Source organism: Apium graveolens, chromosome 3, assembly GCF_009905375.1.
Source record: "Apium graveolens cultivar Ventura chromosome 3, ASM990537v1, whole genome shotgun sequence".
Lineage (NCBI taxonomy): Eukaryota > Viridiplantae > Streptophyta > Magnoliopsida > Apiales > Apiaceae > Apium > Apium graveolens.
In genome coordinates, this window is record NC_133649.1 from 215,968,873 (window position 1) to 215,994,008 (window position 25,136).

The 25,136-nt window shown below is 32.0% G+C and overlaps 1 protein-coding gene across 1 annotated transcript; it reads left to right on the plus strand.

Moving 5' to 3' along the window:
* The first annotated feature begins 3,664 nt into the window (after positions 1 to 3,664).
* On the plus strand, positions 3,665 to 4,279 carry LOC141714812 (uncharacterized protein At1g66480-like). The gene has a single exon (XM_074518308.1). It carries the CDS (start codon positions 3,665 to 3,667, stop codon positions 4,277 to 4,279), a length of 615 nt encoding a protein of 204 aa, XP_074374409.1.
* The last annotated feature ends 20,857 nt before the right edge of the window (positions 4,280 to 25,136 follow it).

Genomic DNA, 25,136 nt, shown 5'->3' on the forward strand with positions numbered 1-25,136 from the left:
ACTTCTGGTAGATAAAGATGCTGGTAACATGTGCATGCTTATTTATCAGGCTTTGAAATAATGTTTCTTTTACAAATTTACTTTAAATGTTGCTTTAAGATGAACAAATCTTTCTGTACTGGCCTGAAAGCCTACCTGCATTTTTCCATTTCAAATGCACTTTTCAGCATTCGTAAGACATATTTATCTCTGCGCAAACAGATATTTAATAGTGGTTGTTTCCGGTTAAGTTCTGATTTTTTTTACTTTATATCACAATACTGATTTGTGAGAGCCTGAGAGGTGTAGTATAATTTCACCCATTGCTTGAGCTCTTTTGAAATGGTAAGTTGACAACATCAATCTGTCAAAAAGTAGAATCAATGTTTTCTAGCTTATTTTAAAGAGTAAATTGCACTTTACACCCCTTATAAATATTCACTTTTTCGGTTTAATCTTAAATTTTTAATTTTGGCAGAATGCATCCCTCAATTTTTAAATTTGTTTCATATCGCACCTCTTTTAACAATTTTCAAGGGTAAAATCGGAATATTTTTTTTATGTTTATGTTATTACAATGTGCACCCCGTATTTATAATATTGTAACAGATTACACCTCGATTTTAATTTCGAATCGTCAAAAAATATATATATTCGTATGATAATATTAGGTAATATTTTTTTAATTTAAAAATAATTAAAATATAAATATTCTCTATTAAATATTAATTGAAATCGCAAATAAGTCTTTTATCCAAATTAATTTAATTTAAATACTATGAATATAATTTTAAATTATATATATTTTTAAATAATAATATCAAAAGATATCTCTTTATCAAATATACGTGTCTAGGTTTTGATATCATTTTTCGGTACAATCTTTATAATTCATAATTTCTTATTTTTGTTCTAATATTTTTATAATAAATCTTTATTAAAACTATAAGTTTCCTAATTTTTCAAATTTTTTAGTGTTACTAAATACTTCATTTGATTTATGTTCTTATGTTTATTTTTAAAATAAATTAGCTACAAAATATGTACCAAATTAAAAACTCGTAAAATGCATGCAATGTTATTGTACATTCTTTTTCTTGGAATCCACTGAAATTAGGGTTGTAAATGAACCGAGCTGTTCGTTTAGCTCGTCCGGTTTGTTCGAGTTTGAGTCCGATAATCTCGCCCGATAAGCTTATCGAACTTGAATTCGAACAACATTTCTTGTCCGATAATCTTAACGAACCGAATCATACTTTTAAGGTGTTCGACTCGAGTTTGGTTCGAGTTAGGTTCGTTCTTTAAGCTCGAGTTCGGTTCGAAAAAAATATTATTTTTATAATATTATATGTATAAATAATATATGTATTATTAATAATATTTATTAAATATATTTTATAATTATTTAAAATATATATTTTATTTATGAAAAAATATATATTAATAGTTTAATATAATTTTTTCCTTCAAATAATATTTAAAATTATTTTTAAAAAAAAATACAAACGATGTTCGCGAACAGTTCATGTTCGTTTGTGTTCGGTTCGGTTCGTTGTGTTCGCGAACAGTTTGTGTTCGGTTCGAATATTACCGAACTCGAGTTCGGACAAGAAATTTTGTCCGAAAAGCTTATCGAACAGTGTTCGGTGCGTTAAGATTTTGTCTGAATTCGTTAAAAGTTCGTCCGAGTTCGATTCGTTTACAACTCTAATTGAACTAAACTACACAAACCAAAATTTTCTACTTTATTCGGTTTGGTTTGGATTTCATAATATAATAATTTACTAAAAACCATCGAATTTAATGTTTATATTTGGGTTCAAGATTTCATTAATTTTATAGCATTTAGTTTTGATTTGGATCGTTTTAATAACATTAATTTTGGGTTTCAGTTTATTTCTTCTTAAAAAAATCACACTCGACCCTAGTCAGATTGTCTGTTATATGTTTTATTTTTTAATTTAATTTTATAATATATATTTTTATGGGTTTCAAAATTTATGAAAATTTAAAATAAAATATAAACTATAGAACTATATAGGGCGCATATCGTTAAAATATTAAAATTATGGGGTGCATATCATCATTATATAAATTTAAAAAACCATTCCGACTTTACCCCTGACAATAACAGTTATTTTGGACGAAAATTATTAAAACGGTATAATATGAAGTGAAATTTAAAATTAAACGATATATTTTTCCAAAATTAAAAGTTTAAGATCAAACCGAAAGAGTGAATATTTATAAGGGGTGCAAAGTGTCATTTACTCTATTTTAAATCCATATTTCAGAAGAAATGTTGACTGCTTCTGGTGGTAGTAGAGCATCTTACTTGTCAGACAAACTGGCTTTCTTAATTTTTATCACATTGCTATTTGTGATACATTTAGCTGACGCTCTGGTCCCTCTATATTAATTTTATATTTAGTTCAATATAAAAGTGAGTTGAGTAATATACACTTTAGATATTTTTTATAACTTTTTGCTAATTTAGGAAGTTGCCAATGGGTTGCCAAGCTTTGACAACTTTTTGACAACCTCCCAACTCCAATAGGTAGACAACCAAAGGTGTAATGCCACATAAGCTTGGCAACCCCTATTGGAGATGCTCTTAGAGCATCTCTAATATGAGTTGCCCAAAAAGTTGCCAAATTTTGCCAAGTCAATATATATATTAGTTTTTTTATTTTATCTCTCCTCCATATCATCTTTGGCAACCTTTTTCAAAAATACACTTCAATAGTTGCCAATATGGTCCCTACATTAGTACAATAAAAATAAATTGCCAAATTGGAAATTTAAAAATGGAAATGAGTTTGAATATATTTTTTGGACAAAAGTTACATTTAACTAAATGAGGAAGTTGCCAAGTTTTGACAATATTGGTTAACAATCTCTTGGCAACCCCATAATTCCAATAGATTGGCAATCAAAGTTGCCATGCCACATAAGCATTGACAACCTCTTGACAACTCCTATTGGAGATGCTCTTATGGGAAAATTTCAGCTTAATTTATTGATATAAATGAACTACAAGGCAAATGAACTCCATTGCTTCCTATTTCTCAATCTCTGTTATTTCATATTTATGTTGAGTATATGTTCATTATCTGTAGATGAGCTGAAAGTTGTTGGAAATTTTGTATGCGCACCTGGACTTTAGATGATTGAGCCTAGATGTTAGAATATTGCTCCGGTTGGGCTTTTCTCAAATATCTTAATGTTTCAGATGAGCTGATTACTCAACATGGTATCAGAACTCAGTCAGCGGGAGGAAGGACTCATGTTCTTGTAAAAGTTTCTTTTCATGTTTCAGGCCATTAGTTAGCACCAGTTGTGATTGTGACCATGGATAATAGTTATATGTTAATGGACCATGGACTTGACTACTTGAGTTGATATTATCTAGTGAAATGTATTCACCTATGTCCCACTATCTATGGTTCTGTTTGTGGTAAGCCCTACCTATTTTATCTTTGCAAAGAAAAGAAACAAAATATCTAAAGCACCTCCTGATGAAAGGATATAAAATGGCAACAAGGTGGGTTTGGCACAACCAAAGTACTAATGGAATCATATAAGAGCTAAGCCACTAGAAGCAGTTAAATAAGAGTGAGACAATTAGTTATATACTTAATACTTGTATTACATTTGGATACAATAAGTCACTAATCTTTCCTAAATGGGGAACAGTTTAGGAGCAAAAAAGAAAGCAAAGGTGATCATGATTGACGGAAGGACTTTCAAGTTAAAGACTCCTGCAAGAACTTTGGATATAGTTAAGGACTACCCGGGTCATGTGTTATTAGAATCAAACACTGTTAAACGCTGTGGAGTAAGAGCTAAGCCACTAGATGCAGATCAAGAAATAAAGCCTGGGAAAATCTACTTCTTGATAGAACTACCCAAGTTCCTGGAGGAAAGGGTGATGAGGCGGGTCAAGTCTTGTGTGCACATGAGTGCCAAGGATCGCCTTGACAGCTTGATGTTATCGCGAAGATCAGCTTCTGATTTTTCAGTTGCGAGACAACAAACAAGTTATTATGCATCTGACTCTTCTGGACCAAGTTTGGCTCCCGTTCAGGTTAAGATGAAGTTATTGAAGTCCAGAATGGATAAACTGGTTAGAGAAAGCAAAGATAAATCAGAAATTGCTCAGAAGATCGTTAATCTGTATATAAAAAATTGTGGAGAAATAGAGTTAAAGGCTGATGAATCGGATGCAGGTTCCAGTTTGTCATCACAACAAGAAGTGGTTCAGTGGATCACTAGAGTTGGTGGCAATGGCATTAGATAAACTGCCATATTACATGAAGTAAGCTTTTAACAATATAATGTTATCTTATTCGACATAGGTTTTGTGGATGTGATGGCATAGAACTTGATATTGACATTGCTTTTGTGAATGTGTTGGCGCAGAACTTGATTTTAGTGTATTGTACAATTGGCAATCCATGTTGATAACTTATTATTTGATATAGTTGCGAAAATACTTTTCATATAAACGTGCACTGCACTGCCTGCACACACGAATTCTTAGTTGTGCTTAAAAATTCAGCTCCTGGAGAGCAGAAGAGGATTTTACTCTGCTTAGTCCTCAGATTCTTATATTTTGATCAATACCTCAGCGTTTGGTAAAATTTTGAAGGCCACCTCAAGTCTCAACTAAACACTTGTGCATATCACTGTTTTGGTTGTAAAACCTATCATAAAAGATACACAGATACTTGATATCACTAAATCTTCTTGTGGCGCAGAAATATTAGGTGATTTAGGTGCTTTCTACTAATTTCTTCAATTTAAATTGATTGAATAGCTTATATATATATATATATATTTGCATTTGTTTGAATAGATACAGTAAGTACTTTATACAAAGGAACTCCAATAAGAGTAGTGATCTTGGGTAGAACATTAGCAGTGTAAGTTTAAGTGGGGCGTGTTATTCAGCATTTCAGCTTACACTTGCTCCCTAATAGCAGCTGTGCCTTTGGTTAAGTCGATAAGTTGTGACCGATGAGTAATTGACAATCCAGGAAGCAAATTTTAATGTTTTTCACATTACATAGATCTCGTATCCTCTCCTGTATATCATGTTAAAGAAGCTCCCCAGACATCATTGAAAGTATTTTATATTTTTAGCAATTGATTATATCAAAGGAAGAACATATATCTCGTAGATTCAAGACACTCCAAAACATAAGTATCGAAATTTCTACAATCCACATATACTATTTATAACTTTATAAAGGAATTGAATTGCAGCACTCTCCTGTCACACGAAAATCAACAACACATACAAAACGGAAATCCGAACACAAGAAACAAACCATGACCAAGATTTACCAACACTTAATAAAAACCTTCAAGTCATCACCTAATCCACAATTAGCATCAACATTGTTTTAGAAATTTTACTAATCAAATAACTACAAACTCTACATGTTTCTGTAACTAGATTCAATCTCGAATTCAACAAAAAAATGGATGCGGTTAGTTGTATATCCGGTTGATTTTGATTATTTTTTTACAAATATTTTCAGAAGATAGATTAATTACAAAAAAACCTTAGAAATAGTAGTATTTTGGTAATTTCTTCATTATGTATTCTAGCCTTTTTTTTAAAATAACCTAGAATAAAAAAAATCAAATAATCCTTATGCATAAGTAAATTCCTTTTAAATGAAATTCGGCACCCAAGTTGGTTTTAGGTTTATTATATTTATCTCTAGATTTTCATCGATCGTACAATTCTATATTATTTTATTAATAAAACAATATAATTGCAGGTTTTTATTTTTATCTCTAAATTTCTATCAATCGTACACTTTTATATTATTTTATTAATAAAACAATATAATTGTTCAAATCCCATTGTAGTTGCAATTTTGTTAATAAAATCTTGATGATTTGCACGAATAATATAAATAAATAATTCTATATAAGAATATTTGACATTATACTTTTTAATTTTATATTAGATAATGATGTCGATGTAATTATTTAATTATGGTGTATCAAATAACAACATTACTTGTTTTAATTTTTATTAGTTAAAATAATCTCCTTCCTTGCTTTGCACAAGTTATTTTCTAGTACAAATTATATAAACTAGGGACTTTGCCCGTACTACGCAAGCTTGTTATCCGACAATTTTTTAAACGTCAACTGTTATATAAATGAAATTAATTGGTATATCGTATTTTGAGATGTTGAACTCTTAATTATATTAACGAACATATAAAATATATTAAATATGGAACAAAAAACATAAAATTGTCTTTTTCAAAGAAATCTACAGGAACCTATTGATGGATTAAAAATCTCAAATCAATGTGAGGATTAATCTGTATTTTAAAAGAAAACTACAGGAACCTATTGTTTTTCATTAAAACATAAAATCAATGCGATTCTTATATTCGTTTATAAAATTTTTACCTCAAGCAAATGACGATTATAAGAACTCTAATAATGCATAATGTCAATGCCTAAATTGTACCGTGATGACAAAACATAATGTTGATGATCAAGTTGAGGATTAATAAAGTGTTACTATAATATGAAGTGTAGTAATCAAAATATACAAAATGAAGGATTGACTATCATGAATTAGTGCTTAAAGGAATGGGCGATATAATCAAATAGAGGCCGCTTCAACAGCAAACGCTCAATAAGGCTGAGTCAGTACCAATATAAGTCCCAGACTCAGACTTCCATGATTTTGATAAGGATATATCAGAAGAGTGCATCCAACCAAAGCATATATGGGAATTGTATGATGAAAATGATTGCATGCCTCAATTGTAATGTTTGATCCAAAAAGTCATATCGATGCAACCATTCAAGGTCCATTTCAGCTACTTGAGCTCCAAAACTGAAAATGAATTTGGACTAAAGAATTGGCTGGATTCAGGGTTTACTAAATTTTGTGGACATTTCAGAGTAATGAACACATGTATTTTTGATCAAGATAATATATTTTCTCATCATTTGAGACTGGAGAAGGCTGGCAGCGGGGGATATGTTAGGATTTATCGAAAAAAGGGAGACCTATGGGCAATATATTGGAACTTGTCAACAAAATTGGATAAAACAACTCCGGATGAGGTAAGGCATAAGTATGATTGTATGACATGGTGGAAGTTCTTGATGATTACTCTAAGCAGCTTGTTATCAAATTTATGTGGAATATGAGGCCTAAGTTTAATAACTATATACTAAATGAATGGTTGCTATAAGGCCTATCATGCAAAGATATCTGAGGAGAATTGAACATTGACATGATTACAATTTTACAAACTATACATTGTACTAAAATTGTAGTTAGTCTTGAAAATATTCTACATTTACAAATTTAAGGAAGAGTGGGACAGTATTAAATTGTTTACATCATGAATTCTCATCATATGGTGATCCTAAGAAAGAATAAGGTGCCTTTAATATTGTTATACTTGTTTGTTAACTACTTCTCTCATCAGCATGATTAATAATAAAACTAATAAAATATGTAAATTAAAATGCAATAAGTCAGTTATACAATGCTCCTACAATAGGCCTTGAAAATTCACAACAGTAGTTCAAAATGACAAAAAACCATAACATGTCCCTGCATTGTACTTTAAAACACATGCAATGTAGGAGAATCTTTAAGAAGCTTAATTAGTAAAACTACTTAGGAGAATCATGTACATGATGAGTTGAGTAGCACAATGCTCATACTTAGTGTTCCACAAATGAGACATATTCAAACTTTTGCTGTATACTTCACCATCAACATGAAAGTCAGGCTCAACAGTCATATCATAAAGGGTTAACCATAATTCTTCTCCATAAGGATGACCATCTAGCTGGTACATTGGGTCTAAATTTCGTGCATTTGGGAAAAACTTATATACAGGCAAAAGATAGTCTCTTTCTGTAATGTAAGCATACATCTCTTCAATCAACCTAAAAATTTCTATCAGCTTCGACCTCATGTCAGTTCTATTGAGCAATTCAAACATCTCCTGGCATATATGACTTCTTTCAAGGCCTCTAAATATAGCTTTAAAGAAAATATAGCCGAACAAAGATGGGAAATGATTACCTGATATATGAGCCAACACTACGAGATGGTGATCAACATTTTTGCTTTAGAAATAGATTCCGAACTGAGTTATAGAACATCTCTCGATCAACATTGTTACGAACTGCAAAAGCTATGAAACCATGAAAACGATCACGTGTAACCTCAAATGGATTCTGATGAAACTGATACAGTGCCTCCCAATCCATCTTGTCCAACACTTCTTTGATTCTCAGAGAGATTTTCCTTTTTAGCCAAGCCATTAACAGTCTTGCAAAACTGCTAAAATCATCTGCCTGGATAATAATGTAAGAAAAGATTAAATTGATAATGTTCGATTGAAGATTTTCCATTATTTTGGTTACTACTCTTCTCAGAAATGAGAGTTGTATGAAATTGATAATATGATAAAGTAAGAACAGTGTGAAGAGGTATCTAGATGAGATAAAGAAAAGGTTGTGTTAAATTAGTTATAATTATAGTTAATGAACTTATCATCAAATTGAATCTATGCATGTGTAACAGTGAGGCCAAATAGACTCTTCATCTTCCATAGTTATGTTTTTAAGTAAAAGATCCTACATCTAGATTTTCTAGTTGATGAAGTAAGAATGCTCATCATACTTTGGTGTGTAATACGTGTCATAATAATTGCACTTTAATACATTAGTCTTTTGCAAGAGACTATTTTTCTTGGAAGATGCAAGATATTAAATGTTTTAGCTCTAATATACCCACATGTTATGATGTGTTTAACAATACATGTTTATTTAATTGTACAAAAAGTTAAATCTCAATATTAATTTAATTTATAACTTTTAAAAAATGGGTTTATAATATCTAACTTCAGTCAATATAAAATTAAGTAATATTGGTTCAATATAATATATGCCAGCAAAAAATATGTTAGGAACAAATATAAAATCTGTCAAACAATAATAACATTTTCTTTTAATTAATATTAGTAACAAATTATCCCTTTAATATCATTCTAGGCAATAATATAAACAAACTAATGCTAACTGATCTTCTATATTTAAATTTTTTTTATCAATATTTTATATTTAATTTAAAATACATTTGATCGAAAATGAGAATAGTTTATCCATGGTGAATTTAATTAGAATATAGTTAATGCCAAACAATATTTAAAGAAAATTAATGTATTAAAAACTTAAATTCTGTACCATCCTTAAGTTATAAATTAACAATTTATTTACTTTTTCAAAATTGTAACTTTAAATCTAAATATAAGTTCATACATGTAATTTAGAGGTAATCCGTGTGGAATTCCATATAGAACAATAACATACGTTTATAACTAAACATTATAGTTTTAAGTAAAATTTAGAAATATATTTTAATTTTATAAAATTATAAATATAATGCTTTGATATTTAATTTATATCAAAGCTGAAAAACGTAAAACTCTTGTTATTTAGGTGGTTTACAGTTGGGCTACATCTGATATATCTTGAAATATAAAAGTAACTTTAAAATATAATATAATTTCTTTACAATTAGGCAATATATAATATCTTGTTGAAACAGAGAAGAAACCATCAAGAAACCGTCAAACATCCTATACGTTTACAAAGTTGATTGATTATGCAAACTACACAATACCAACAAATTTCATCGATGGAGGTATGCCTTTTTTTACCGAGAAGGAAGTTATTCAGTTTTGTTCTTATTTAGATTAAGCCTCTAAGAGTTTCTTGCAGATGATACATGATTATGTTAAGTTTAGTTTACTTTGTAACTACTCATTCTTCCATGTTCATATTTAATTTCTACTCACATTTAACATGCACGTTTGTCATATAATCTTTGGCATATTCATTGTCAATCAATGTTTATGAAATCTTTGCTATGAATTACTTGTATTAATATAATTAGCCGTCCAATTTAGGTTATGAGTTTATATTTTGAAATTAGGTTTTGCAAATTGGGGTTATGGGTTTAGAACTTGAACTTAGTCACCGTAACACAAATCTAAGCAATTTATATTTTCTACATTAAGAATTTGTTAAAATACAAGATTTAAAACTTTAAAATCAATTGGAAAAGAGATTTCATTGACACTAATAGGTGATTTGTATTTCCGCATAGGAGCAAGACAATTTTTTGATGGTTTTGACACACTACAACAATCTTGCTTCAGGTAAGAACAAAAACACAAATAGATTATCGAGTATAATGCACTATGCTTTTACCTGATTGCAATGCAGAATTATACAATAACTTGCTTAAACACCATTTTGTTATTGGTTCATAAAGGACAATTGAAGAAACTGATATGGAGCAACTTCAAGAGGTAAATAAGATTAATAACTCATAACACAATTATTGTACCTAATTTTAATTCTTAATAGATGTATGCCTTATTGTTTAATTATGTGCTAATTATCTTTTTTACATCTATTTCTCAATAGATGGAAGTAGAGATGCCAAAGACGACACAGTTTATTCTTTTCATTGATCCACACATGCGTGACAAACATAAATTGGTAAAACAATGTATTGTTTCATTGATTATTAAATAATCCCATTTTAGCAAATTCATTTATATTGATTCTTTCTTACAGATTGTACCAGAATCAATAAGTTCAGACGTAGCAGGAGACATTCTGTGTAATGCACAAATAAGCCTACCCAGAGATCGCAAAATAAAGGGCAAGTTTGATAATAAGACAAACACTGTTACTCATCTTTCACCTCTATTTCAAGAACTTGTGAGAACTGGAGGGAGCATTATTGTTGTTTTATATCAAGGTTTCGGTAATTTTTGGGTTAATATATTATGTGACGAAGGTTCATAAGTTGATTATGTTGTACCGGAAAAACAGTTGGTGGGCAATTTCTGCAATCAAGGTATATCTGATATTTAGATCGTAATTATAAAAGGAATTTTGATATTTTTTATACACTCGCATATCTATCATAATATGTACTCGTGCTATAAATGGTTTGTGTAGAAAAAAAAGATGCAAGCGGCCGGAAATTTCTTTCATTAGTTACACCATAGGCAATTTCTGATGGAGAATTTGTAAGTTTCTTCACATGATGCACTAAGGTTCTATATATATGCATTCATTCATTATAATTTGTGTATATATTCTATAGTTTTTATATGAATCAAATTATTTTCTATATCAATAATATATACAGGAAATTCCTTTCAATTTCCATATGTGTTTTGAATTTAGCATACCGCCACTAGTTTCGTTTTCATTTAGGAATGGAAAGCGTTTTAGAGGATACTACTCAAGTGTGAAGGGAATGTTGATTTGTTTGTGAGAGCTTGTGCATTATGCAAAACTTAACGTAGAAGACATTCTACTTTTCACATATTTGGGTAGTGGTGAATTTACGATTAATGTTTTTGACAATGCAAAGATAGTGAAAGAAGTTAAGGAGGTTGCAATTATTAGATGTAAGATGCTAATTTTATATCGTAAATTGAATTTAGATGATGGAATGTATTATATATACAATAGGGCATGTGTAACAACCCAAATTCGGGGTCAAGATTTGGTGTCACGAAATAATCTTTACATAAAATAAAATAATATTCAATTAACCCCTTAAAAACCGGATCGTTTACAGGTTATGGTATGAAACAAGAATCTAACCTTCTACAATTCACAACAACTACAATACAAGTGTAAATACCTTTATGCTAATGCTCTTGTCTTATTTTTCTAACATCTTCGTCCTCTCGCAGCGGAGATTTCTCTAACTTCTACTGTCTAACGAAAGCTATTCACTTCTATCTTTATCTGCATCTGAAAGAGATAAGAATTTACAAAGTAAGAATGAGCCAAAAATGCCCAGCAAGTATATAATTTGAGTTTCAAGCATTAATTTCAACGGAAAATTTCCGGACAAAATCTTTAAACAATTCTATTTATTTGAGTGAGCTGAGCGAATAAACGTTGGTTGTCACCAGCCTTTAATTATAAATCCAAAAGTGGCAAGCGATTCCCCGATTCATCTCCTGAATCAGGGTTTTCTCCGGTTTTGGAATCATAAACTTTTTGAGAGAGAATATCGTTAATGGCGATCAACAAAAAATTAGATTGGATACTAGTTCGCACCTATATCCTGCTAATCAACCAGGATATAGTGCAGATCTATACCTACCTGTATAGATCCAGTCGGGTACCCAGGCTCTACGGCCCATCTCAAGGCACCGGTCATGTAACTTAATCCCACACATCATCATCATCCAACCCGTGGAGTATTTTGATGTCAAATCATTTGGAATTCAAAACATCCCAATTCAGGGTTCGCAAATAACCCGAAAGAATGGGTATTTGCTCAAGAGAGCATTCGAATTATAGAAACAATAATGAAAAGAACATGCATAATAAGAGTAATTGCAGCGAAATGTAAAACATTTAAGTATTCAGAACTTAGAATAGGAACGAAGAAATAATTGCAGTATTTTTAAAAGAAAGTTCAGGAATACTTGCCTCAATAAGCTTTACTCGCTATTACTAGTTGACTTTGGTTTGACTTGAATGTTCGTGTAAGAACCCAAATTTTTGACATCGGTAAAAGACCTTTATGAATAGTAACCTTGCAGTTTAATAAAAACTTTTACGACCACACCATATACGAGTTTTTAATTTAAGATTCCGAGTTGATATTGTGATTATACGTACCAAATGAGTGTATGTAAATTCTATTAGTTTTCGAAGAAAACGAACTTTGAAAAACGACTGTATCTATGGACTATCAAGAATTACGGGAATCAAAATATAATTACAAATTTAAAATCCTAAGGATTTATATCCAAGAACGATATTTTAAAACATAAAGAATGTATACAAAATGATTTACACCGTGAACCATTTACGAGAAATTATTATGAAAACGAATAAGCGACCAAGCAAACACGTAAATGAATAAATAAACGTATCGAACCAAGCTAACTAAACTAACTAACCATGATAAGAAACTAACCATGGTTAAATTATTAAATAGTAAGCTAAACTAGATAGCATGATGACCCAAAGGCTAGAATAGTAAACCTAGAATCTAAACTAGATAGATTAGCTTGTAAACCTAATAAGATAGCTAAGATATGCAAAGATATACTATTACTAGATTATATACTAAATCATATCTTCAAAATCTTCCAAGAGAAGCATTCAAGAAAGCACAAAACTCTCTTCTCTCTCTCTCTCTCTCTCTTCAAAATACAATGATGATTTCAAGAACACAATGGAAAGAAAAATTCATATCTCATGTTCTATTCATTCAAAAATCACCAAATTTTAACCAAAGCTTCCTCATACCATATAAAAGGTACTTTCAAAATTTAATTGCCATTGAATTAGTATAGCATAGTCAAATTCTTGCTCAAAATTGGTGGTGAATAGTAACTCCGAAAATCACTAACTTGTTTTCTTGATTTTTCATGAAAGTTTAAGGCTCCTAAAGCTAGAACAAGGCTTCATCAAGGATCTTAGGACTTTATTAAGTATTAAAAAACTTAAATAAAGGTATAATCATTCATCCAAACTTTGTTTAAGTTTTAAGTTTCAAGAAAAGTAAGGATCTTGGATATAAGTATGGTTTTGATGATTGATTTGATAATATCTTGATATTTAGTCAATTAGTTTTAAGTTTGATGATTGTTGCCTCAAGAACATGATGTTCTTGAGAGGAGTTAGTTTTGATATGATGATTTGATGATTGTTGATTGTGGTATAATGATTTAAGACGTAAACGAAACTCGAATCGTAATCGCAACCTCGTTAAAATGAGCAAAACTCAACTTAAGTTTCTGCAGAAGTTCAAGAATTATTAAACTGTAATTTCCTGAAAAGTGAGATTTGATTATGATAGACAATGTTATGAGAATCATTTAGGTACTTGAATCGCTTGATTCTGATTTACGGATCAAAAGTTATGAACGTTTTAGTAAAAGGGATTTACGTGACAAAACTTTAGTAAAAAATGATGGAGTACGAGTCGCGTAATAGTAATATCTGGTAAAGTCAAATCTAAAAGACCACTTTGACCGTCCGTTTCGACCAAGGAGTGATACTTATTTCGAGTCGGTCGAATGATGAAAGTTATGAAGTATTGAATTTATTAGAAATATAAGTTGGTGATGAGAGTAGGAATGCTGATTAAGATTATGATGTTTGTTGATTAGAAAACCCGGAACGAGAGGAAGTCGGGAAACTTGTCTTGGACTCCAGGCAAGTTTTCAAACCCTACCTTTTAAAACTGTTATGTTGTGTTTGTTTTCAAATAATGTCGATATATACATGATGCTATATTTACGATGTTTTACGAATTATGTTATATAATATCATACGATATGATAATGATTTTGGTATATGAATATTACCGAATTTCAATCGATAACGCTAGAGAGTAGCGTTGTATATATGAGGAGCATAATAAAAGAAGATTACATTTTGTACATCGTTTCTAAGGCTATAACTTGTGTGTGTGTGTGTGCATGAGATTGAGGTCTGTTGGATTATTGAATCTATAAAGGTTACACATGAGTGAAGGATGGCGTGACGACCCAGATTCCTGACCCCGAATTTGGGAGCGTTACATAAATGGTATCAGAGCCTTAAGTTATAGTACTTAGAGACGAGAGTGTTAGGATTTTGTCTAGATATGAGATTTCGTAAGAGCTTATATAGAGTTCATCATTGGACTACCGGATGTTGCCTCAATGTGTAGGTTAGATTAAATGTATATTTGAGGTATTAAAAGTGTGACTAATAGAACCATTAGAGATTATCAGAATGATGAGAAGAAAAATTATAATCATATATGATTTGGCAAGGATGTGGATGTAGAACTCGGATCTGAGTCTCCGGGGCATTTTGGGTAAAGACGATATTACCAGCACCATATGTAAATTTTGATAACACGAGCCTTGTTACTCGTAGTTCTTTATAGGTTGCCCATGAAGGGGCATCACATGTGAGAACCATAAAGTCTAATTATTAATATACAGTTGAGGTTATTGACCCAAACTAGTTGAAGGTATCATTTTACTAATGAGGGTGTGAATATCGTATTAATTACGAATTCAGCAGAGATAGTATCCGATATACCCTTGAGGATTTTAATTTCCATTAAGGAAGATTTGAATATAATATACGAATGTAAAAAAAAAAGAAAAAGAAGTACACTACGTGATATTATTAGTGCGCTTAACATGTAAGATTATGATGGTTTAGCTCAGAGATCGAGAGCATAGAGAATTGATGGCATGACTACAATTGAATGGCGTAAGGTTACAATGAGCGATAGTTCAATCTTAGAACCTTTTAAAAAGGATAAACTAGTGAGTCTAGAGCGAAGTTCTTTGGTAGATATGATGTCAGAGGCTACGTATATATACTCATAGACCTCTAATATATTCGGTAACGTATGTTCAATTACACACACATGCCACTGAACTTATGGACTGCATTGAGATCCCTAAGAGATCTCTTTGATCTGTTCCCAGGGGGAACTGACCACTTATAGTTAGTAACAGATGCGTGTAGCAGGCAACTATCGGCTTAACAGATGTTTTTAGAATATTTCTGAGTAAGGTATTCGAGGTAAAACACCGGAATGATAGATATACGTGCGAAAGTCAAGTTAGTAAGCAATTTTAAAATGATGTTGAAAGAGAAACTATTTGAAATATGGAATTACGAAGAAGAAAAGGTGGGATCATCCTTAGATGGATAATGATGAGAGTTAGGATAATCAGTGAAATATTTTGGCACCTACTCACTGTCACGTTACTCCCTCCAAATTGTTGATCATTCGTATTGCCTTGATAAGTTATATCAGAAAATCCTTTTCGTTCCCTACTTTGAACTTCTAATGTGACCATCTTGAATAGTCTTTCTCCGCATCAGGACTTGTTCAATTCTTTTAGTTAATCCATGAACTTTCATTCATAGATCATGGTCTTCTTGTTCGGCTCATAGCTATTTATACTTTATTTTAATTATCCAAGGAATTTTTTTTCTCCTCAATTCATTGACGAATTTTAATAATGAATATCTTCATTTGATTCTCCTTTCATACTTACTCTTCTCAGTCGAGATTTAAAATATTTAACAAATTGTTAAAGACATGGATGATCTAATACCCATAGATTCCTCAGGGAATCTTTTTTTCTAATCGGGATGAAATTGTATATTGAACTTTGAAATCATAGTAAGGGTATCAATTTGATATTGGTATTCCGAATTCAATTCTATTTGAGAATCTAATAAAGTATGTGAACGAGAACACCTCTGAGTGTACCCTTTTATTGGCAAGAAATATTTAATGAGAGGCTATCGATTGTTCCGATGCCAAGACCACTCGATTCAGAGTTATAATTGTCTTTCTCGGCCCAAATTTGGAAAACTCTTTATTTCAAAATCGTCATCCAGGTAGCCACAAATTCTTTAGTGGTTACGATATTGAGATTTTCTTTTTCGAACAAACTAAAATATGTTTAGTTGTATGTGTTCTCATGAACGACTAGTTAATGTCCTAACTAGTCGAAATTTTAATTAATATGATGAAAGTCTAGCTAATCGTTCTAGCTAGTTGCTATGGGCCAAACCAATTGTGCTGACCATTTTCTTAGCCGGTTGATAATATTTCTTGATATGGACTAGTTATTATTTTGCTAGTTCCACTTCCAATCAAATTTTTATTATTCCATAGTACATTATATATGTAAAATTTAATTGTTGATGAAATTTTCAAAGAATGATTTAATTGAGACCTAACTAGGTCGCCCACTCAAACGAAAATTCATATTCGGTTTATGAAATATTTTATTCATGAAATATTTTGTTCTTTCGTTTATATAACAAATATCCAATTAAAATCATAAAGTGATTGAAGAACAATATACTTCCTTATTTGTTAATCATTTAATAAAATTCCTTCTTTCAAAATAGCATCTCTTTGAAACTTCAATGGTTAACCTTTGTTTGAGGATGTTAGTCGATATTTCTTTTATTATTCGAAAAGAAATGTATTCTTTCAATGGGGAAATCTTACAAGTATCATTCGTATGATGTTATTATTCAGCAATCATTGCTTTCAAGGGATATTCTCTATAATATCTTAATATAAAATTCTAAGGACATGGAAGGATAATCCTTGTTGTATTCTTCCTTCCAAGTTATAAATCTGTTGAGTGTTGCGACTCTTTTATTCAGAGTTCATTATTTCTTCAGAGAATAGATTTTGAAATCTTGTTAAGATTGTCTAAATTGCATCAATATCGTGAAAATCATTTTTTCAAGGCTGATTGCCTTTCGAACAAAGAGAGGTATAGTTGAGAACCGACTGTTGTATTATGAGATTGAAGACTCAGTGCTAAGATGGTGCAATCGGAGCATCGTGATGAGTAAGTTATTTTAAAAAGGAAATACCATGTTTAGTTATTATCATAAGGATCTTTAACATGGTTATGGAAGAACGATAATAGAGATATAACGTGATTAGTGATGTACGCTTCTGTGAAACACTATTGGGATAAGAACTAATGAATTCGGGAAAGACCGATCATGTATGAATTCGAGGAATAAGATTTTCAAAAAGTGAACATAAGATTAGTAATAACCTCTTGTTAGAAATACTCGACGATAAAAACAGGATTTTGTATGAAATGTAATGATACATCTACGCAGCTTAAGGATCGTGACATAAGGCGTCCTAATAATAATCTAGAATAATTGCGATAAGGTTCGGACTGAAAGGGACAAGGAGTTTACTTATGAGAAAATTTTGGAATTTTTTTTTTCTTTCTTACACTGAACACGAGATAGAGGCTATAGTCAAATTGATCAAAGGCTATGATTGAGAAATCTATTATCATCAAGGAAAGGCCAATGTGGTGGCCGACACTTTAAGTAGGAAAAGATATATTGAGGATGACAAATCTCAGAATAACTGATGAGAAGGATCTCATTAAAAGAACCTTTTATACTTAACCGGAAGACTTAAAGATGCCTAAAAATGTAAAAGGATATTAGTCATGACAGAATATGAAAAAGGATGTCATTGAGTAGGTAAGTAAGTATTCGACAAGGTTGAAAATGAAAACGGAAAGGCAAGGATTAAAATTTTGGCGATTACGACTTGTAGATGACCCAAATGGGAGTAAGAGTTAATTATAATAAATTTTGAAGGAGGATTATCAAGAACCAAGTTAGCCGTCGTGCTATTTGAGGATTTTGAGTGATAGATTAAATAAGACCGCTTATTTTATTATGCAAACGATAGATTTCCACTCTACAAAATTGTTATGAACGCGGAAGAGATAATTGGTGATAGAGAGACCCCGTGATATCGCGCCACGCAATGACCCAAGATATTTCGCGAGAAGGGACGAACAGAGGCACAACTTAGAGTTCTCAAATCGACAAGTAGAATGAGAGGACTATCCGGGCCATTGAAGATACGTCTAGCGGCTTACCTTTTATTTGGAACGGTTAGGGGAATCGCCTATCGTTGACAGAAAATTCGTGTAGATGTACTTACCACGCGAGCATACGAAAGATAGTCGCCGATATCCCTTACGAAGGACAACATGAAAGAATGAAGGATGTCATTGTCAGAGCTGATAGAAGGCAAAGAAGATCGTACATGCCCTATAAATGCCACTGGTAGCAGGTACCAATAAATGCGAATACGTCTAAGGCGCTAGAGAGAATAACAAGTATGACTCAGAAGGTATCGTAGTACTATATATATTGTACATGGAATGACTAAAGAAGTCCGACTGATAACGGAAGCTGAGCGTTCCATGACTCTAAAAGCATATCAATCAAGTGCGTATGAAATGGTGCTTCCTTCAAGATGGCAACAGGACCCGACGTGCCTTACGTTACTACAGGAAGAAATGTTAAATATGACGCTAAGTGTGTAACATGAGACGAGCGTGTAGAAATGTGACGAGAATTTTTTATATGAATTAATCGACAGTGATGATGCGCCAAAATGGGAAAATATTAAGGAATAAAACTCTAGCACTAGTAGGAGCGATGTAGGGGGGAAATGAATAAGTTGAAAGATGATTCCAAACACTAAAGGATGCGCTAATCGTCCATATTATTAATTTTAAGGGAAATGAAGTGACCAGCTGACGTTAATCGAATTACCGACAATAACGAGTTATCATACGGGCATTGGAATGGCTACCAAGCTTTGTACGGAAGAAAGAATCGTTCTCTCTTAGATTGGGAAGAAGTAGGTAAGTGGAGGATACTTGGACCATGGTTGAGTCAACAGACCAAAGAAATTCCTAGAACTTATCAGAACCCGGCTAATGGCAGCCCATGATGAACACTAGAGATATGCGGACCAGAACTATAAGGACAAAGAGTACGACGTAACAAATCAAGTATTGTTGAGAGTGCCTCCCGGGGAGGGAGTGATGAGATTCAAAAGGTAAAGAAATATTGAACCCAAGGTTTATTGGACCAGTTGAAATATTTAAAGGACTAAGAAAGTTGGCTTATAAATTAGCACCATCGTCGAACACTCACCAAGTTTATAACGAGTACCACGAATCGAAGTTAGAAAATTTAACCATCAACGCAAAACATATGATTGAAAATGAGCTAATAAACTTGCAGCCAAACTTATTGTATGTGGAGTAATGTGTAGAGGTCATAGGTCTACAAGAACGAGTACCCGGAAATATATTTGACGGATGACTGGAAATTTTATGAAGAGATCCAATTCTGCAAAGTCAACGTGAGAACTCGAGGTGGTCATGTGAGAAGCGTATCCCCGCCTATTTCTAAACTGATTCCGGGACGAAATCCTTTTAAGGGGGGAAGACTGTAAGAACCCAAATTTTTGACATCGGTAAAAGACCTTTATGAATAGTAACCTTGCGGCTTAATAAAAAATTTTACGACCACACCATATACGAATTTTTAATTTAAGATTCCGAGTTGATATTGTGATTATACGTACCAAATGAGTGTATGTAAATTCTATTAGTTTTCGAAGAAAACGAACTTTGAAAAATGACTGTATCTATAGACTATCAAGAATTACGGGAATCAAAATATAATTACAAAGTTAAAATTCTAAGGATTTATATCCAAGAACGATAGTTTAAAACATAAATAATGTATTCGAAAGGATTTACACCGCGAACCATTTACGAGAAATTATTACGAAAACGAATAAGCGACCAAGCAAACGCGTAAACGAATAAATAAACGTATCGAACCAAGCTAACTAAACTAACTAACCATGGTAAGAAACTAACCATGGTTAAATTATTAAATAGTAACCTAAACTAGATAGCATGATGACCTAAAGGCTAGAATAGTAAACCTAGAATCTAAACTAGATAGATTAGCTTGTAAACCTAATAAGCTAGCTAAGATATGCAAAGATATAATAGTACTAGGTTATATACTAAATCATATCTTCAAAATCTTCCAAGAGAAGCATTCAAGAAAGCACAAAACTCTCTCTTTCTCTCTCTCTCTCTCTTCAAAATATAATGCTGATTTCAAGAACACAATGGAAAGAAAAATTCATATCTCATGTTCTATTTATTCAAAAATCACCAAATTTTAACCAAAGCTTCCTCATACCATATACAAGATACTTTTAAAATTTCATGGCCATTTAATTAGTATAGCATAGTCAAATCCTTTCTCAAAATTGGTGGTGAATAGTAACTCCGAAAATCACTAACTTGTTTTTTTGATTTTTCATGAAAGTTTAAGGCTCCTAAAGCTAGACCAAGTCTTTATCAAGGATCTTAGGACTTTATTAAGTATTAAAAAGCTTAAATAAAGGTATAAACATTCATCCAAACTTTGTTTAAGTTTTAAGTTTCAAGAAAAGTAAGGATATTGGATATAAGTATGGTTTTGATGATTGATTTGATATTATCTTGATGTTTAGTTAACTAGTTTTAAGTTTCATGATTTTTTCCTTAAGAACATGATGTTCTTGAGAGGATTTAGTGTTGAGATGATGATTTGATGATTGTTGATGGTGGTATAATGATTTAAGACGTAAACTAAACTCGAATCGTAATCGTAACCTCGTTAAAACGAACAAAACTCAACTTAAGTTTCCGCAGAAGTTACTGAATGTATAAACTGCAGTTTACTGAAAAGTGAGACTTTATTATGATATACAATGTTATGAGGATATTTTAGGCGCTTGATTCGCTTGATTCCAATTTACGGATCAAAAGTTATGACCGTTTTAGTAAAAGGGATTTACGCGACAAAACTGATACAAATTACGAACTTTGTAAATATAAATGATCGACTTAAAAATATTTAAAAATAATTAAATTTTTAAATAGAGTAAGAAATAGAGTTTATTAGCTGCCGTAAAAATTTCAAGTAGAATTGTTGATTTTTCAATTTTATAAAAATGTCGGAGCCGAGGTCGCGAGAAGTACGAATGTAAAAAGCAACCCCCTGTTAGGAAACTGCCACTTCGGGATTTTCATCCCTGTTACCAGAAAAACATTTTCAAATGATGTGTTCTAAATTTTGTCTAGATCGTGCATGCGAAAACAGTGCGTCAATTGAGTTAACGGTTTGAGAGATATCAACGTTTTAGTGAAAGCAGTTTGAATAGTAAAACTCCATAGTTGACCGAACTTTTGAAATACTTTTTACCTAATTAAATTCATTTTATCAAAATGAAACTTTTAGGATAAATATTACAAGCACTCAAGAAGCTCCTCGAGGTGGTTTCTTATAAAATATTAATTATAATATTTATTAAAAATGATGGAGTACGAGTCGCGTAATAGTAATATTCGGTAAAGTCAAATCTAGAAGACCACTTTGACCATCCGTTTCGACCAAGGAGTGATGCTTATTTCGAGTCGGTCGAATGATGAAAGTTATGAAGTATTGAACTTATTAGAAATATAAGTTGGTGATGAGAGTAGGAATACTGATTAACATTATGATGTTTGTTGATTAGAAAACCCGGAACGAGAGGAAGTCGGGAAACGTGTCTTGGACTCCAGGCAAGTTTTCAAACCCTACCTTTTAAAACTGTTGTGTTGTGTTTGTTTTCAAATAATATCGATATATACATGATGCTATATTTATGATGTTTTACGAACTATATTTTATAATATCATACGATATGATAATGATTTTGGTATATGAATATTACCGAATTTCAATCGATAACGCTAGAGAGTAGCGTTGTATATATGAGGAGTATATTTTAGACTGAGGATTGGTCAGTATAATTTTATGAAACCCGGAATTATTCCGGAGGTGTTTTATTTAAGAATACAAACGCTATAGTAGAGCGTGATGTATAAGTTATAAGACGGAGAGTCGGTCAGTTTTTATAAAGTATAAACTCGGGAATCATCCTGGGGATGTTTTTGACCATTAAAAGTCCGTACTTATTTTATTCCAAGGGACTCGATGTCCACTTACGAAACATTAAAACACCTCGAACTTTTATTAAAACGGTTTCCAAAGATCGTATTCCCTCAACTATATTCTATCGTTCGAGTAATAAATATCATATACCTACTCATTTATAATGGGAGAAGCATATCCCAACGATTATTTATTTCAAAACCGATTAAACATTAAAGGTTATTAAATTACGTAAACATAAATTAATTGAGGAATATTATTTTAAATATTCTTTTAAAAGTAAACTACTTCGAGGTTTAATTATTTATCAATTATCATTTAATTAATTATTATTTATTAAAGGGTTTATTTATGATTTAAAAATCATAGATCCTTATTTAAAACACTTTCTGATTTTCGGGAAATCATTCGAATAATTTCAGATCTTCGAAGAATAGTATCTCGACTTATTTAAATATTTGAATATAGTTTCAAAAGAAACTCCCCCTTATTTAATTATCTGTTGACAACGGTCAACTCACATCCTTAGTACTTCCTCCGAAAAATTCGGAAGTACATATACATATACATATATACACTAATAAATCAAGATGTTTCTATTAACAAGCAAAACGCTTGGGGAACTTCGATGTGGTTTGAGTTCTCGAGATATGTTAGGATTTCCTAAAGGACAAAGGAGGGGTATGATCCAAGTACTTCGTTTATTGGATGGACTACTGGTACCGTAGGAGATGGTACAATATGTACCTAAGGACCTGCGAAGTGTGTGTATACTCGAAATGAGGACACATAGCCCGTATGCAGCAAGGGTGATAACCGGGATACGAAGGTATCGTCCTTCTACTAGTAGAAAAGGTTACTTTTATCGTAGTACGAATGATCATCGTATGCGGTGGCTCCAATGAATGTCCTATATTCTTCCAATTGGAATTGAGATGCAATACCATAACCCAAGCCTAGGTACTGGGTTTACCATTAAGGTATTTGCAGACTAATAAGTCCATCAAAGAATTGTTTTGAAAAGAGGCGTGTATCACCAAGAAAACTACTTTGAATACATACGTATCCTTGTACGGAGTAATATAATTTCCTTTAACAGTCTTTTCATACTGTTGATTATTATGGCTGAGCATTATTGCTCACTCTTGCTTTCTTTTAAATGTCACAACACAACAGATTACCAGTATGACGGCATGGGACTTAGTCACTTGAAATCGTTGGGAGAATCCCTTACAGCTTTGTCTCAGGTGGGCCAGAGTATCCAGATAGGTATAAGATGTTAGTAGTAATTATTGTAAGTTCATGTAGAGGTTATGAATAATTGTTTAAGATCCTGTAAAGTATATTTGAGTGTAATAAAAGAAGATTACATTTTGTACATCATTTCTAAGGCTATAACTTGTGTGTGTGTGCATGAGATTGGGGTCTGTTGGATTATTGAATCTATACAGGTTACACATGAGTGAAGGATGGCGTGACAACCCAGATTCCTGACCCCGGATTTGGGGGCGTTAAAGTTCGGCATTATTGTCAAACTACTATCCCATTTTGAATACGATCCCAACACTCAGACCCTTCGGTTGGAACTTCGTTAATCTCGACGTCTAATCAATAGATCATTCCTAGTCAGATGTCGATACTCGGGTTTTCCGTCTAGAACCTACAGGGTTGAAATATCCTAATTCAGATAATCGCTTAAGCTTAACATCAAATTGCTATCACTTCTACCCATAAGATTTCATAACCCAACTCGTATTTATATGTATTATTGAAATACACATAGCAATCATGGTTCACATCTTCGAAACTCGGTTCGGTATTTATTTTCGGAAAGTACGTATTTTCGTTGTTTGAAAATAATATGGTAATTGATTATAAAATATTTTGTCACAACACACAACTAGGTTCGTATGATATAATTATTTACTTTTGTTCGACGTCTACGATAATTATAGGTAATGTTCCCGTATTTTCAGAATTAATTTCCCAAAAATCTGGCAGCGTCTCCTTTATCTATCGGCCTACCCGTCGAAACAATTCAACGTCAAATCCACAACAACAATCCAATCACAACCAATTCCACAAACCCCAACCTCCGATTCAATTAATTACTATTATTACTCGTATATTTATTTTATTTGTATTTTTCATTTCGAAATTAATTCCACGAACAAGGTTGTTTAATTTATAATTGTAGGGCTCAGATAAAATCATCACCGTCCACCATCGACTCACCGAAGTTTACTGTCGACGGCGGTAAAATTTATCGGTGCCCGACACGTGTCGGGTTTCCAAATAAATTTCACCGATTAAACATTAACTTTTCGCACAATATTTATTTATTATTTCATAAAGAAAATCAATTAAACAATTTATGCAGGAAATTAAAATTAAAAATATCCCCAACCAAAATAGCAGTAACCACATCGATACAGCCACGGGCCACCTAGCCGGAAAAAGAATCCAGCGGCGGCCGAAAAGAAATCAACAGATAGCAACAAGGCAAGGCAACAACTGCACTACTGCTATACACACAACTATACACACACAACACACACATGTGTATACACGGATATATACACAACTTGAAGGAAGAATTCACGAACTGAACAACAGGATACCGGAAAGCCAAGCCGCGGAAACCAACAGGGATGACCAACGGCGGTTCGCCGGAAAACGGGATGGCAACTAACCGG

What these genes read in the sequence shown, in the direction of transcription:
- LOC141714812 (XM_074518308.1), top strand. Translation starts at nt 3,665, where the DNA reads ATGGGGAACAGTTTAGGAGCAAAAAAGAAAGCAAAGGTGATCATGATT.